This window comes from Octodon degus, unplaced genomic scaffold (genome assembly GCF_000260255.1).
Source record: "Octodon degus isolate 3935 unplaced genomic scaffold, OctDeg1.0 scaffold00027, whole genome shotgun sequence".
Lineage (NCBI taxonomy): Eukaryota > Metazoa > Chordata > Mammalia > Rodentia > Octodontidae > Octodon > Octodon degus.
In genome coordinates, this window is record NW_004524603.1 from 17,109,742 (window position 1) to 17,122,427 (window position 12,686).

The 12,686-nt window shown below is 50.3% G+C and overlaps 1 protein-coding gene across 4 annotated transcripts in view; it reads left to right on the forward strand.

The window, feature by feature from the left end:
* Atp6v0a4 (ATPase H+ transporting V0 subunit a4) overlaps positions 1 to 12,686 on the forward strand; it is a 113,613-nt gene that overhangs the window by 74,152 nt on the left and 26,775 nt on the right. For all 4 annotated transcript variants that reach the window (XM_023712863.1, XM_023712864.1, XM_004629050.2 and 1 more), the window contains 5 exons: positions 1,649 to 1,861; positions 6,739 to 6,889; positions 7,693 to 7,832; positions 9,451 to 9,608; positions 12,280 to 12,373. In XM_023712863.1, the coding sequence (XP_023568631.1) occupies positions 1,649 to 1,861; positions 6,739 to 6,889; positions 7,693 to 7,832; positions 9,451 to 9,608; positions 12,280 to 12,373 (756 nt within the window). The remainder of the gene's footprint in view (positions 1 to 1,648; positions 1,862 to 6,738; positions 6,890 to 7,692; positions 7,833 to 9,450; positions 9,609 to 12,279; positions 12,374 to 12,686) is intronic.

Consider the following 12,686-nt stretch of genomic DNA (forward strand, 5'->3'; position numbering starts at 1 on the left):
AAGTAGGTGCTTTAGACCACTGAGCCATCTCACAAGCCCAGCTTAGCTTGTTTTAAGTAGGTGCTTTAGACCACTGAGCCATCTCACCAGCCCTGTTTCTTTAATTCTTCCAGTTCCTTCTTTATCATGGTCAGGACAACTGTGCTTCCCTCAAGCAATTTCCCTTGAAGTCCTTTTCCTCAAATATTCCTGATTGATTTCCTAGAAGAAGCAGAAAAGAAATCATGCAATTCACACTTATGTTTAGTCAGACTTGGGCTGCTGTGGAGTCCGGGGACGCCCAGTGGTTCTAGCTCACCAGCTGTCCCAGTGGTGACTCCTCTCCTACTGTCCAGTCACTGCCAAGGATGAGTGTCAGAGACCTTTGGTGTCGGCAGCTTTCACAAGAGGATCGCAGCAGCAGGCGGGTCACCCAGGCCAGGCAGTTGTGTTCAGATGACTGATGTAACCCCTAGCAGGGGCTCTGTCTGCAGATCATTCCCAGAATTTGGGGAATTCTTGTCCTTTTTAAACATTAGTATTCAGTCCAGATCTGGTAGCAGGTGTTTCTCTCATGCAGGAAACATCAGCTGCTCTTGTGAAGGTAAGTTTTATTTTAAGGTTCATGAAAGTTTTATCTACGCTAAGCCAATTTTGTCTTCTGAATCCTCAGGCCATATCACATCATACTACTAAGTGATCCTTTGAGACACACTAGTGTCCCTGTGTCTGTCATTAATCTTAGAGCCATGATGTGTGTCTTACAGTATTCTACAGTAGCCCTGTGGAAAGGTTACTGGAAAACATGATCCTGTTTGTAAAGTATCATCAAAGCATCAATGCTAATTCCATTAAATAAATTTTGTGTGTACCAAATGGTCCATTCCTTCCCTTCTTCATTAATTTGCTTGTCATGTATTGTAAGAATTATGTATGAGAAACATTTAAGTTCATTCCTCAGGGCTGTGGTAATAAATTGTCATAAACTAGGTGGCTTAGAATGATGGAAATTGATTGCCACAGTTCTGGAGGCCAGAAATCCATCCACCAAGGTGTTTGTAGGCCCATGTGTCCTCTAAGGACATTAAAGAAGGACCTTTCCTCGATCCATCCAGCTTCTGAGGGCTGTCAGCCACCCTGGGTGCTCATTCGCTTGTAGATGTGTCACTCTACTCTTGTCTCCATTGTCACAGGTTCTTCCTCCCTGGTTGCCTGTGTCTCCAGATTTCATAAGACACCAGGGACAGGGGCTCGGACCCAGTCCGGTCTTCTGGAATGTCATCTGATCCTATCCAAGTAGAGTCCAGTCACATCAATCAGAGTGTAGACTCCAACATCTTTTAGGGAGTGGGGTGCAGTCCAACTTATAGAACTAAGCGGATTTTTTTTTTTTTTTTTTTTGCGGAACCGGGGATTGAACTCAGGCCCTTGCACTTGCCAGGGAAGCGCTTATTCCACTGAGCCATCTCCCCCGCCCTAAACGGATTTTAGACTCAAAGGAAGATACAGACTTGGCCAATGGGTTTTAACCTATGCATTTGGTCCACACACTCCTCACCTTTCATAGCAAAGGAAGAATCCAGAACAGGAAGCCGCCAGAGCCTCCCTTTTTGCCTGGGTGTCGAACACCTCTGTGAGCATTCTTTGTCTTTCTTGTGTTTTTGCCTAGGTCATAACACAAACAGAGTCGCATCGCCAGCGCCTACTGCAGGAAGCAGCTGCCAACTGGCACTCCTGGGTCACCAAAGTGCAGAAGATGAAAGCCATCTACCACATCCTGAACATGTGCAACATTGATGTCACTCAGCAGTGTGTCATTGCTGAGATCTGGTTCCCAGTAGCGGACACTGCACGTATCAAGAGGGCCTTAGAGCAAGGCGTGGTGAGGAGCAGGGGGCACTTGGGAGTGGGAAGGGGCCTCCCCCGTCCCCTGTGAGACTCTCGGAAGCTGTCACTTTCTGAGCTTCGCAGGTGACTTGGTGGTAGGATTCTCTCCCTCATCTGTAATTCTTAGCCCGGTGGCAGGGCACATAAAGGAAACATATTTGTTTTTAGTCTTTGACAAACAATCAGCATTTCCTTGATCTTCAAGTATGTACCGAAGCACTAATGTGGCAGCGACTCTACTAGTCGTGACCCTGGTTACCATAGTGTGGCTGTAAGTCCCAGCCCTTACCTTGTGGAGGTGACAGCAGAGCTGGGGAGGCACATAGCTAAGCACCTGTGGTAAGGGCTAAAAGGCTCAGGTGGCTCTTTGCCCAGCAGTGGCACTAAAGGCTCTGCACCACGTGTAGCTCTCAGAGTTCCCTGCATTCACTGTCATGGACGTTCGTTGATCTAGGGCCACCCGGGCAGACCGTGGCCTGACGGACAGCATGCAGGCCTGTGAGGATGGCGTTTCAGGCAGCCATGAGCAGTGGTTGGGAGGGCACGGAGGGCACAGAGGTGGGGAGTGTTTATTTTGGCTTAGTTTCAGAGTTTCTGGTCGGTGATTGGCTGGTTCCCTTGCTGTTGCCTGAGGTGAGGTGCAGTGTCATGGCGGGAGGCACAACGGAGCAAGGCTGCGCTCCTCCAGGAGGGTGGGGAGCGGAGGAGACACTCCTTTTGTTGCTGTTTTTATCTTTTTGAGGCTGGGCCTTGCTGTGCAGCTCAGGCTGGCCTTGGGCTCACTTTGGAGTCCTTGCTGATGAACTCACAGCTACCCTCCTGCCTCAGCCTCCCCAGAGCAGGGATTACAGGTGTGCGACACCATGTGGGATGCAGTCTTTAAAGGTGCTCCCCATGACCTACTTGCTATAGCTAATCTCAGCCTCCTGTTGCTGTCACCTCCCATAATACCGAGCATTAGTTCAAACCCTGCTGACCCAGCCCTCTCTAGCCTCATCTGCACACACTGCTACTTTGGGGTCAGGCCCTCAGTATGAGTCCATGGGGCACATTGTGTATTTAAACCATGACAGTCAGGTATATTCAGAGCCTGGTGAGGGCAGTGCATGTCACACAGGGTCAGTAGGGTTACCCTTGGGGCTGTCGCTTGGGAGCTGAGCCAGCAGGCTCTGGGAAGGAGGCTTTGCAGGGACAAAAGGGTGCCATGACCTTTAGTTCCTGTGGAGGGTGTGGCTAGCTGTCTGAGTGATTTCTTGGGGTGTCAGGGAGGTAAACTCCAGTAGATGGAGGACAGGGTGGGGCAGCTGGTCCAGCTCCTGCATATCTGTTGAGAAGTGGGGTCTCATGGAGGCTATTGCTGGACGAGTCTGTCTGAGCAGGTGGCATTGGGGCAGATTCTTGTCCCTAAATGGCCCCAGAAGATCAGGGTGGATGGAGGAAGAGCTTTTATTTTTTAATTTTTTTGTATTTTTAGTATAGGGTCTATAGGGTCTCACTACACAGAGTGGACTCATAGTGATTCTCCTGTTTTCAGCCTCCCAAGTGCTGGGATTACAGGAGCGCGCTGTCACACCCAGTCTCAAGCTCATCACAGCATGCCCCAGGGGCAGGGCAGGCACTGCACACCAGGGATTGAACCCTAGTCCTTGTGTCTGCCTAAGCAGGCGCTTTAATCTGGTGAGCTATTTGGCTGGCCCCTGAAGAGTATTTATGCTGAGCGGCCTGACAGTAAAGAGCTATGGTAGAAATAGATGAGGAGGGCTGGTGAGATGGCTTAGTGGTCTGGAGCACCTACTTGGAACAAGCTTAGCAAAGCACAGGGACTGCGGTTCAATCCCCCAGCACCACATGCCAGCCAGCCCCGCCCCCTGGTGGGCTGAGCTGGCCACACACGTGCACACACACACACAAATAAATAAATAAAATTTTAAAAACAAACAAGTAACCATACATTAAAAAAAAGAAATAGATGAGGAGACAGGAGCTCTTTCTAGCACCTTTGAACAGGTGAGGAAACTGAGGCACAGAGCGTTCTAGTGACTGAGCCAGCGCTGAGGCCAGCAAGCAGGATAAGAGCGTAGGAACTGTTTCTCTTTACCTCCATGTACTGCTGTGTCCCCACACTGTGGTCCCCAAACTACCCAGATAGAGCTTTTGCCTGTTCTTCTGTCTTTGTAGTACCGAGGTACGCTCTGGCACTCTGGTACATTCCCAGCATTTTTCGACTTTTATTTTGAGGCAGGATATTATTAAATTGCCCAACCTGGTCTCAGACTTTCAATCCTCCTGCTCCAGCCTCCCGGGGCTCTGGGATTACAGGCCTGCTGGCTCAGAGGGGGCGCGGTAAGCAGGTGCTGCCATGGCACAGGGTGCTCTCAGGAGGGGAGCGGTCAGGTGGGTGAACAGGTGGGTGTGGAAAGGGGGAGCAGGGACCCTGCTTTGGGAAGCTGGGTCAAGTCCAAAGGATAGAGTAAGCTGAGCAAGAAACTGCAGAGCCAACCCCAAAGGACCTCAGAACCATGTCAGGAGCCTGGTTTTATTCTGCTCCTGGGGAGAAAAGACCCAGTTTGCAGTTCAGGAACACTTTGCTGGGGCTGGGGCTATAGCTCAGGGGCACAGAGTGTATCCAGCAAGCTCAAGGTCCTGAGTTCAATTTCCAGTAATAACACCAACCCACAAAGAAGCATTTTACTGCCATGTGAAGACTGGAAGGCCACTGGATGGGTGGGGTCCTAGTGCTGGGGCTAGGAAGGCACAGACTAACCATGAAGGGGCCAGACTTCTTACAAGATTACTTAGAAGCCCTGGTTTGGTTGTGTTTTTCAGACGAGGTCTCACTCTATTGCATATACTGATCTCAGACTCCTAGGCTCACATGATCCTCCTGTCTCAGACACTACTGTGCCCAGTGTAAAACTGGCCTTATAGTTTATTCACTCTTCTGTGTAACAAAAATGTTTTCCGGGACAGCAGGAAAAGCCCTATGGGGGTTGGATATGGGGGGAGACAGGTGTGAAGGTGGGTTGCGTGGTTGTATCATGGCCTAATCTGGGTCTGTGTCTCACAAAATCCAAGAATGAAGTCAAGGACAGAAGAGGTAGACAGGAGGAAGGTTTATTAAGAAGAGAAATTGCTCACAATACTGGGGAGGGGACCCAAAAGTAGGTTGCCATGGAGACACTTTGTCTAGGATTTTTAATATCAAAAATTGATCAGGGCTCAGATTACACCAAGCCAAACTAAGATCAACCTGTAGAACTAAAACCAGCTTACTTAACCAAAAATTGGGCCTATGAGGAGTCGGGGCATGTAGTACGTGTGCGTCTCGCTGTCTCCTGGGCTCTCTGCTGTCCAAGAACTTCACTAAAGGAACAGAGTGAGAAGGAAAAATGTTTTCCAGCTGGCTAGGAGCAGAGCTGTCACTCTGGGCATCTGTCATCTTGTCACCTCGCTCATCATACCCTGGTCTTAATATCCACCTGGTGCTTGTTGACCCTTGACCCTGGGGTCCTGCTCATCTGGCCAAGGCCTGGTCATCCTGCCTTCCAGGGCCCCGGAGCCTCTCTGGCTGCCTGGGTCTTCTGCCTGACTTGCCTGCCTGTAATACTTGGGGCTATCACTCTCATCAACAATGAACAGTTGTCACCTGTGCTATTCATGATGTCACTGGGTGTGTACGAAATGAGAAATAAAAGAACAAGGAAGCTTCAGGAGGTGTTGATGGCACCATGATAAGACAAGGCAGTAATGCAACAGGAAACACCCTCACTTGTGGATGACCCTGAGGCAGTTACTTCACCTGTATTTTGGTGGCCTCCTCTCTAAGATGAGATTCATCCGATATCTACCTCATGGCATTGTTAGGAGGACTGAGACAGAACCACAAGCACTCATTCAGCTGGTGCTAAGTTCTATCTAAGTGCTCTTGGGGCTTGGGGGTCTGGAAGGTTCCCAGGTTGGGAAGCATGGAAAATTGTGTAGACCTGGGTAAGTGGAGAAGATATTTGACTGATTTCCGTGGGGAGCAGGGTAGGGCATTGAGGGCTGGGGTGGTGTGCACGGGGAATCCCATTGATTCAGTCCATTCAGTCTTGTAAAGGAGTGTTGACTACAAGACCTAGGGGTTTTGATTTCCTTCTTTAGAGTTAGGATGTTTTTGAAGACTTCAGAGCAGAAGAGTAAAGCGAATGAAGTGCTCTACATTTTTGGTATGGTCTGTGCGAAGACTGGCTCTCTGGGGTATAAGATAAATGGAAGGGAATGAGGTTGTAAGGGATGGCGAGGACCATAAGGGCAGGTGCCCTGGGAATTGACAGGAAAGACGTGTGGGAGATAGAATTGTTAGTGCGCTCTGACTTTGGATCACTGACTGAGTCAGGAAGAGGGACAAGTGTGGCAGTTCCTAAGTTCCAGAAATCTGGGAGAACAGAAGATCTGTGCTAGGAATACAAGGAGGACCCAGCTTTGGGACAAAGGGATGGATTCAGCTCAAGGCCCCCAGATCTCGAGGACTGCTGATATGTGGGAGTTTGCATCAGAAGATTGGAGACTTAGGGGAGGGTTAGCGCCATTTGGAAGATGAGATGAATTAGCAGAGTGGATGAGCGGGAAGGTGGAGAGAAGGGAAAAGTGCTGAGTCTGGAGCTGAGGTGTGAGGTGGACCTGTGCAGGGCCAGAGAGGAGAGGCTCTATTCTCTTGAAGGCTTTCTTGTAGGATGAGGTAGGCACCTACTTGACAAGCTGCTGGCTTTTCACTGATGGAGGTCGCCATCCTCGGAGTCAAGAGATGCCCCATGATGATGCCCAGAACCAGGAGCTGGAAGCTTCCTGAAGCCCTCTCCCTTCCATGCCCGACATCTAGTCTTTTCACAGGAACTAAGTGGCTCCTCCATGGTCCCCATCATGACCGAAGTGCAATCGAAAACAGCCCCTCCCACCTTTAACAGGACCAATAAGTTCACGGCTGGCTTCCAGAACATTGTGGATGCGTATGGCGTTGGCAGCTACCGGGAGATGAACCCAGGTAGGGTGGGATGCAGTGCCACACAGTGGGATAGCTTGAAAGTGGCAGCAAGGTAAGGTGTACCCCTCAGGGGACCTGGGAGGTGACTCAGAAGGCTGTGACATTCCTAAAATCTTACTCGGCTTCTGATCATCTCCTCTATACACCAACTAGTAAAGCATTTGTTCTTTGTCTCTGTTTACATTAAATGGCAGTCTCATTGGGCAGTTGGATTCTATTTTCCCTTTGGTAATACAACCAGGGTCACTGCCGGGCATCTTTATGGGCCCGTAGTTATGGGTGGGGAAGACAGAAGAATGCTGGACTTGGGAGTCACAAGATGAGATATTGACTGCTCTATGATGTGTGACCTCAGCCACTTGCTTAGTGACATAGAGGGGTAGACGAGATGTCCCACAGCCAAGCACCGTGTGCAAGTCCCAGCTAACTCATTGCCCACAAGTCAGGGCCATGGGGTGGAAAGCCCTGGACAAACTTCTGGGGCAGAGGTGTGCAGCATGTCAGTGAGGAGACAGGCAGAGATGGGGATGGGGAAACCCCCAAAGACGTGGAGAGATGGGAAACTGCTTTTCAATCCCGTCCAACTTCAGGATCTCAGACAAAGAAACTGGGGACTAAGAATCCCTATTCATAGATGAGCTCATGCATACGGGAGCCAAGCAAAGACAGGGAGGGGGCGGGAGACGATGAGAAAGAACAAAGAACCGATGCAGCCAGGATGGAGAAATCTCCCCTGGGCGCGTGGGTGGGTGGCACAAGTCGTGTTTGCAGGCCTCAGGCTGCTGTGGGTGTCACCTCCACAGCTCCCTACACCATCGTCACCTTCCCCTTCCTGTTCGCCGTGATGTTCGGGGACTGCGGCCACGGCGCAGTGATGTTGATAGCAGCTCTCTGGATGGTCCTGAATGAGCAACAGTTGCTGTCCCAGAAAAGTAGCAACGAGGTGGGTGCCCAGCCGCCCTCGCCACCTTTCTCAGGCACCGTATCAGGCTGTGCGTCTCTTTTCACCCTACGCAGGATGGGTGTTTATGAAAAATGAAGAGATACGGAAAGAGAAAAAGCCCAAAATGGTGCGGTTGAATCAGCACTTCTTTTGATTTGTTCGGGCTTGACAAGGCACTGCTTTTCTTCTGCTTTATTTTGTTTCTTACTTTTATTATTATTATTATTTTGATAAAAGCAATACACACTCGTTCTAAAAGTTTGGAAAATACAGCCATCTAACCGCCTCAGGAAAGCCACGGTGTCTTGGATGTCTTCCCAATTTTGTGTGCATGAACTTCCTGTAAAGACATAACATTTACACATTTGAATCAAACTAGTACGTATGATATGTCGCTTTGAAAAGGTTTCTTAATTGAAAATATAAGAAGTAATTGTTCATGGCAGGGTCTTTTTGTCACTAGCCTGTGACCTGAGTTTTTAGGAGACCTGGAGATATCCCAAATATTATGTTCCCCTCGGATGCCTCATCTCTCATTTTCTTTTTTCTTTTTTCTTTCTTTTTTTTTTTTTTTTGGTTGGTTCAGGCTGCACTGAGGGTGTGTCTGGTGTGGCATGTGGAGCCCGGGATCGCACATGGTCCCCTGTGTTTGACTGAGTTTGCTCAAGCAGGCGCTTTAAACAACTGAGCTAACCCACAAGCCCCCCTCGTCTCTCATTTTCCATGAGGTCTCCTTGCGGTGTGAGGAAGGCTGCGCTCCTGAGTCTGCGTTGGCTAACGCGGACCAGTGAGCCGAAGCCCACCACACTGTCTTCACGGCAGTGTGGTTAGCAAGTGGAAACATGCCTCTGGCCGTGCTATGAGTGACAAGGACGGCCAAGGCCCTTCCTCGCAGGTGGAGCTGATTAGTGGCGTCCTGCGCTGACCATGGGCCGTGTGCGTGAGCAACATCAGCCTGTGACCAAAGCAGTTTTTCACAAAAGGCTGAATGAATGTCATTTTCTATGGTGGCCACTTAAAGTCACAAAGTGACACTCCAGCACTTCTTAAAATGAAGGACATGTCACATAGGATTACAGGAAAGCGCTTTGTTCCTCTGAGCAGATGTAGATACCAGAGACACAGCTCCACAGCGACAAGAGCCCTGGGAGTAGAGGCCTGGCTTGATCTGCATGTGGCCTAGAGGCACCTGAGACACCTCCCACTGGTATCCAGGGTTTTCCTTAGCAGGTATGGTCCTGGCTTCTGTTCCAGTTCATTTTCTAACTGGGGCTGGAAAAGAAACGGAGATATATATCTATCTAAATCTATCTCAGCTCAGGACTTTTGTTTTTGTTTTTGAGACTGGGCCTTACTGCATAGCCTTGACCTCACGGAGAGCCTCCTGCTTCAGCCTCCTAGTGATAGGTGTATGCCCCCAGGTCTGGCCCAGTGCGCAACTTTTGTGATTTGCTTCCTAAGCTCGGGGGAATCACAGCATTTGTGCTGTTCCTCTTTGGATCATCAGCGTCTTCCCTCCAAAGTGTGTGCCCTCCCCCACCCCCAGGGGTGCTAGAAATGTCCGAAGACACCTTCCTGCGGGGCTCTGACATCCCTGCTCTTGTCTCCGTGCTGCCAGATCTGGAGCACCTTCTTCCACGGGCGCTACCTGATCCTGCTCATGGGCATTTTCTCCATCTACACGGGCTTGATCTACAATGACTGCTTCTCCAAGGCTTTCAACATCTTCGGCTCTTCTTGGAGCGTGCAGCCTATGTTCAGAAACGGGACGTGGAAGTAAGTGTGCTGCCCTGAGGGCTTCTGACCGTGTCTGCGGTTGGGCAGGTCCGCACCTGACTCAGCTCAGAGCCACGCCGCCAACCCCGCTCAGTTTTCTCTACTGAGTGCAAGACTTGGGCCAGTTCTCTCATGTACCTTGCTGTACCTTTAAGGCAGGGAGCCAGTTTTTAAGATTTCAGCTTAATTAAATATATATGAGGTATGATTTTTAAAAAAACATTTAATTTTTTTTTAAATGTTACAAAATACCAAACCTGCTTCTCCCATTGTTTTGGCTACCTTCTGAAACCACTCTGGAAGTCCTCTTTCATGAGTGTCTTCTGTTGAGCTATAGTGGCTGCCTTGATGTTCTGAATGGATTCAGAACAAAAAAGGATTTCCTTTTCATGCTCATTTTGACTCTGGGGCAAAGCAGAAGCCGTGCGGCACCAGATGTGGTGAAGGAGGCAGCTGAGAACACCGTCCTGTGTTTAAGAGCCTGCCTTTCCCCTGATGGTGCTCAGAGGAGGCCTTTGCTGTGTGTTTGCTCTCATCTTATAAAGACTCTCACGGAAGAGGGGCACATCCAGAATTGCTTCAGAAAGTACCAAAAGTGATGGGATGTGCGTGTTCACAGCTGGGGGGATCTTGAGGGAATTAATGGCATTGTCTTTTACTACAGTGCTTTTTTTTTAGTCTTTTGATACAGGGTCCTGTGTAGTGATATAGTGATCCTTCTGTCTCAGCCTCCCCTGTGCTGGGATTACAGGTATGCACCACTGCACCTGGTTTCTGGGCAGGACCAAAGGTGCTACCGGGGATCAAACCCTCATCCTTGCGCTTGCCAAGCAGGCACTTAGACCACAGAGCTATCTCCCCAACCTCTTGCAATGTATTTTTAAAAGTTTAAATATTCACCATACATTTCGATTCCCTCGTGTAAAGCAGAGTCTATGTGCCATGTATCGGGGAGTGTTGTGAAAACTGCTGGGAGGAGCAGGTGGCCTGGGCCTCTTGCTAGGAATCCCGGAAGCCAGGATTTGCTGAGAAGAAGAAGGTAGCTGTTGAAATGCACTCTGCCAGACAGGGACCTGTGGGGAGAGCGAGGCCATGGGTGAGGCTTTCTCATGCTACTTTGCTTTCAGAAGGGCTGTGAGAGGAGCTGAACTGTGTAGACTCACACCTTCTGCGAGTCCCCATATCCCCAACAGGACCTCTCCTGTGGCTGCACAGGGTGGCTTAGTTTCAGCATTGAATGCAAAGAAGAGGGGATGACTGGGTAGCCCCAGCTCCCTGTATTTGCCCAGTGACTGACAGAGCCAAAAGCAGGGGCTTGGGGGCAGCTGCTGAGGAGATGCGTGGGCTGCAGGAAGGAGAGGCCTGGAAGGCCTTTAAAGCCCCACTGTGCACCCCGCCCCTGTGCCTTCTAGCCAATCCAATGAAGTCACCCTGCTGGAACACGGCACTTGCAGAGTGCAGACCTACAGAGACGGGGAAAGACTTTAGAGTTGGAGAGCTAGGTCGGTTAGACGTGTCAGGAGAGAGCTTGGTCATTTTTGTGGCTGGGACAATGTCTTTCTTGTGCCTGTGTTCAGGCATGACTGTGGACCAGCCTTGGTTTTTCACTCCCTGCTGGTCATAAGGTGGTCTGGTGTGGTGCTGGTGTTTGGTGAACTTGGGGCTGAGCTTCCACAGGAGGTGTTGTGGCTTAGCTGCCTGTGCCAGGCCACTTACATCCTGCTGGGGATGCCCATTCCCTTTGATGGCACCGAATATATCTGATGATGGCAGAGCACTAGCCAGGGCTCTGTATCCGGGATTGCCCACCGAGGCCAGCTGTCCCCACTGTACTTTGAGGGTCTGGGCAGCACCATCTGGCGTGCTTACCCCCACTGCTCTCCAAGACCCTGGCATCTGCTGCAGAAGGGCAGGTGTGCTTCCCTGGGCAGCTGGTTAAGGGTGGTCAGCTCCTGGGCATCACTCCAAATGCTCATTCTTTGTCCCTTCCACAGAAGTGAACTCTTACAAGAGCATCAACCCCTCAGGTCCGCGTCCCCTAGAGGCTTGCCGAAACAGACTGAGAAACTCCTTCCCACTGCCAGTCATTCTTCTGAGTGCAGATGGGACATAGATCTAAGCACGGTCAAGAGACTACACATTTTTTAAGGCTAAAGTATCAGAGTACACAGTCAGTCTCTCCCTCAGGTCCGGCCTGAGTGCTCCCTGGGAGATGGCGCAGACTGTCCTGCGTACGTCAGTGCGCTTCGGTTACGCCACCCCCAGCTCTGCTCTGATGCTCTGCGGTTGCTGGTCCTCACTCCCCGCTCCCTGCCTCCCTCGCCCCGGTGGGGCTGTGGATGGAGCCCCAGGCCTCACACATGCGGGGCAGTGTCCTACCCCTGAGCTACCTCCTCACTCCCCTGATTTTCTCTACTACCTTCCAGTCAGACCAAGAACTTTCTGGAAACTCCAGCTGTGAAGTCCTTATGGGCCAAGAGGGCGATTTCCATTGCCTTGGCTCCCAGGACAATACTTGGCATGTGGTAGATGCTCAGGGCCCGAGCCTGAAGTCGCTCCGCAGCTGAGCTTTGACACCCTGCAAGTTTGTGACTGACAGTACCATAGTACTTTCCCACCTCTGACTGACCATTTTTATTTTGTTTTGTTCTTTCCCTTTCTCTCTCTGTAGTGCTGAAATATTGGAAACAACTCCCTATCTACAGCTGGACCCAGCCCTGCCAGGAGTATATTCTGGAAACCCATACCCATTTGGGATTGACCCGGTAATAATGTTTTCTTGGATGAAACATTTATGGTGTAAAATATGTTGTTAAGAAGATCTAGGGGGCTGGTGAAATAGCTCAGTGGACTAAGTGCTTGCTTAGGCAAGCCTGCAGGGACTGGGGTTTGATCCCCAGCACCACGTGCTGCACCTGCCCTGTCCCCAGGTGCACTGAGCCGGCCACTGAGACCCAATGCGGTAGGGCACATCTGTAATCCCAGCCCTGGGAAGGCTGAAAACAGGAGGATCAGTATGAGTCCAAGCTGTGTAGTGAGACCCTGTAGACCCTGTACTAAACACAAAAAGAAGGAGGA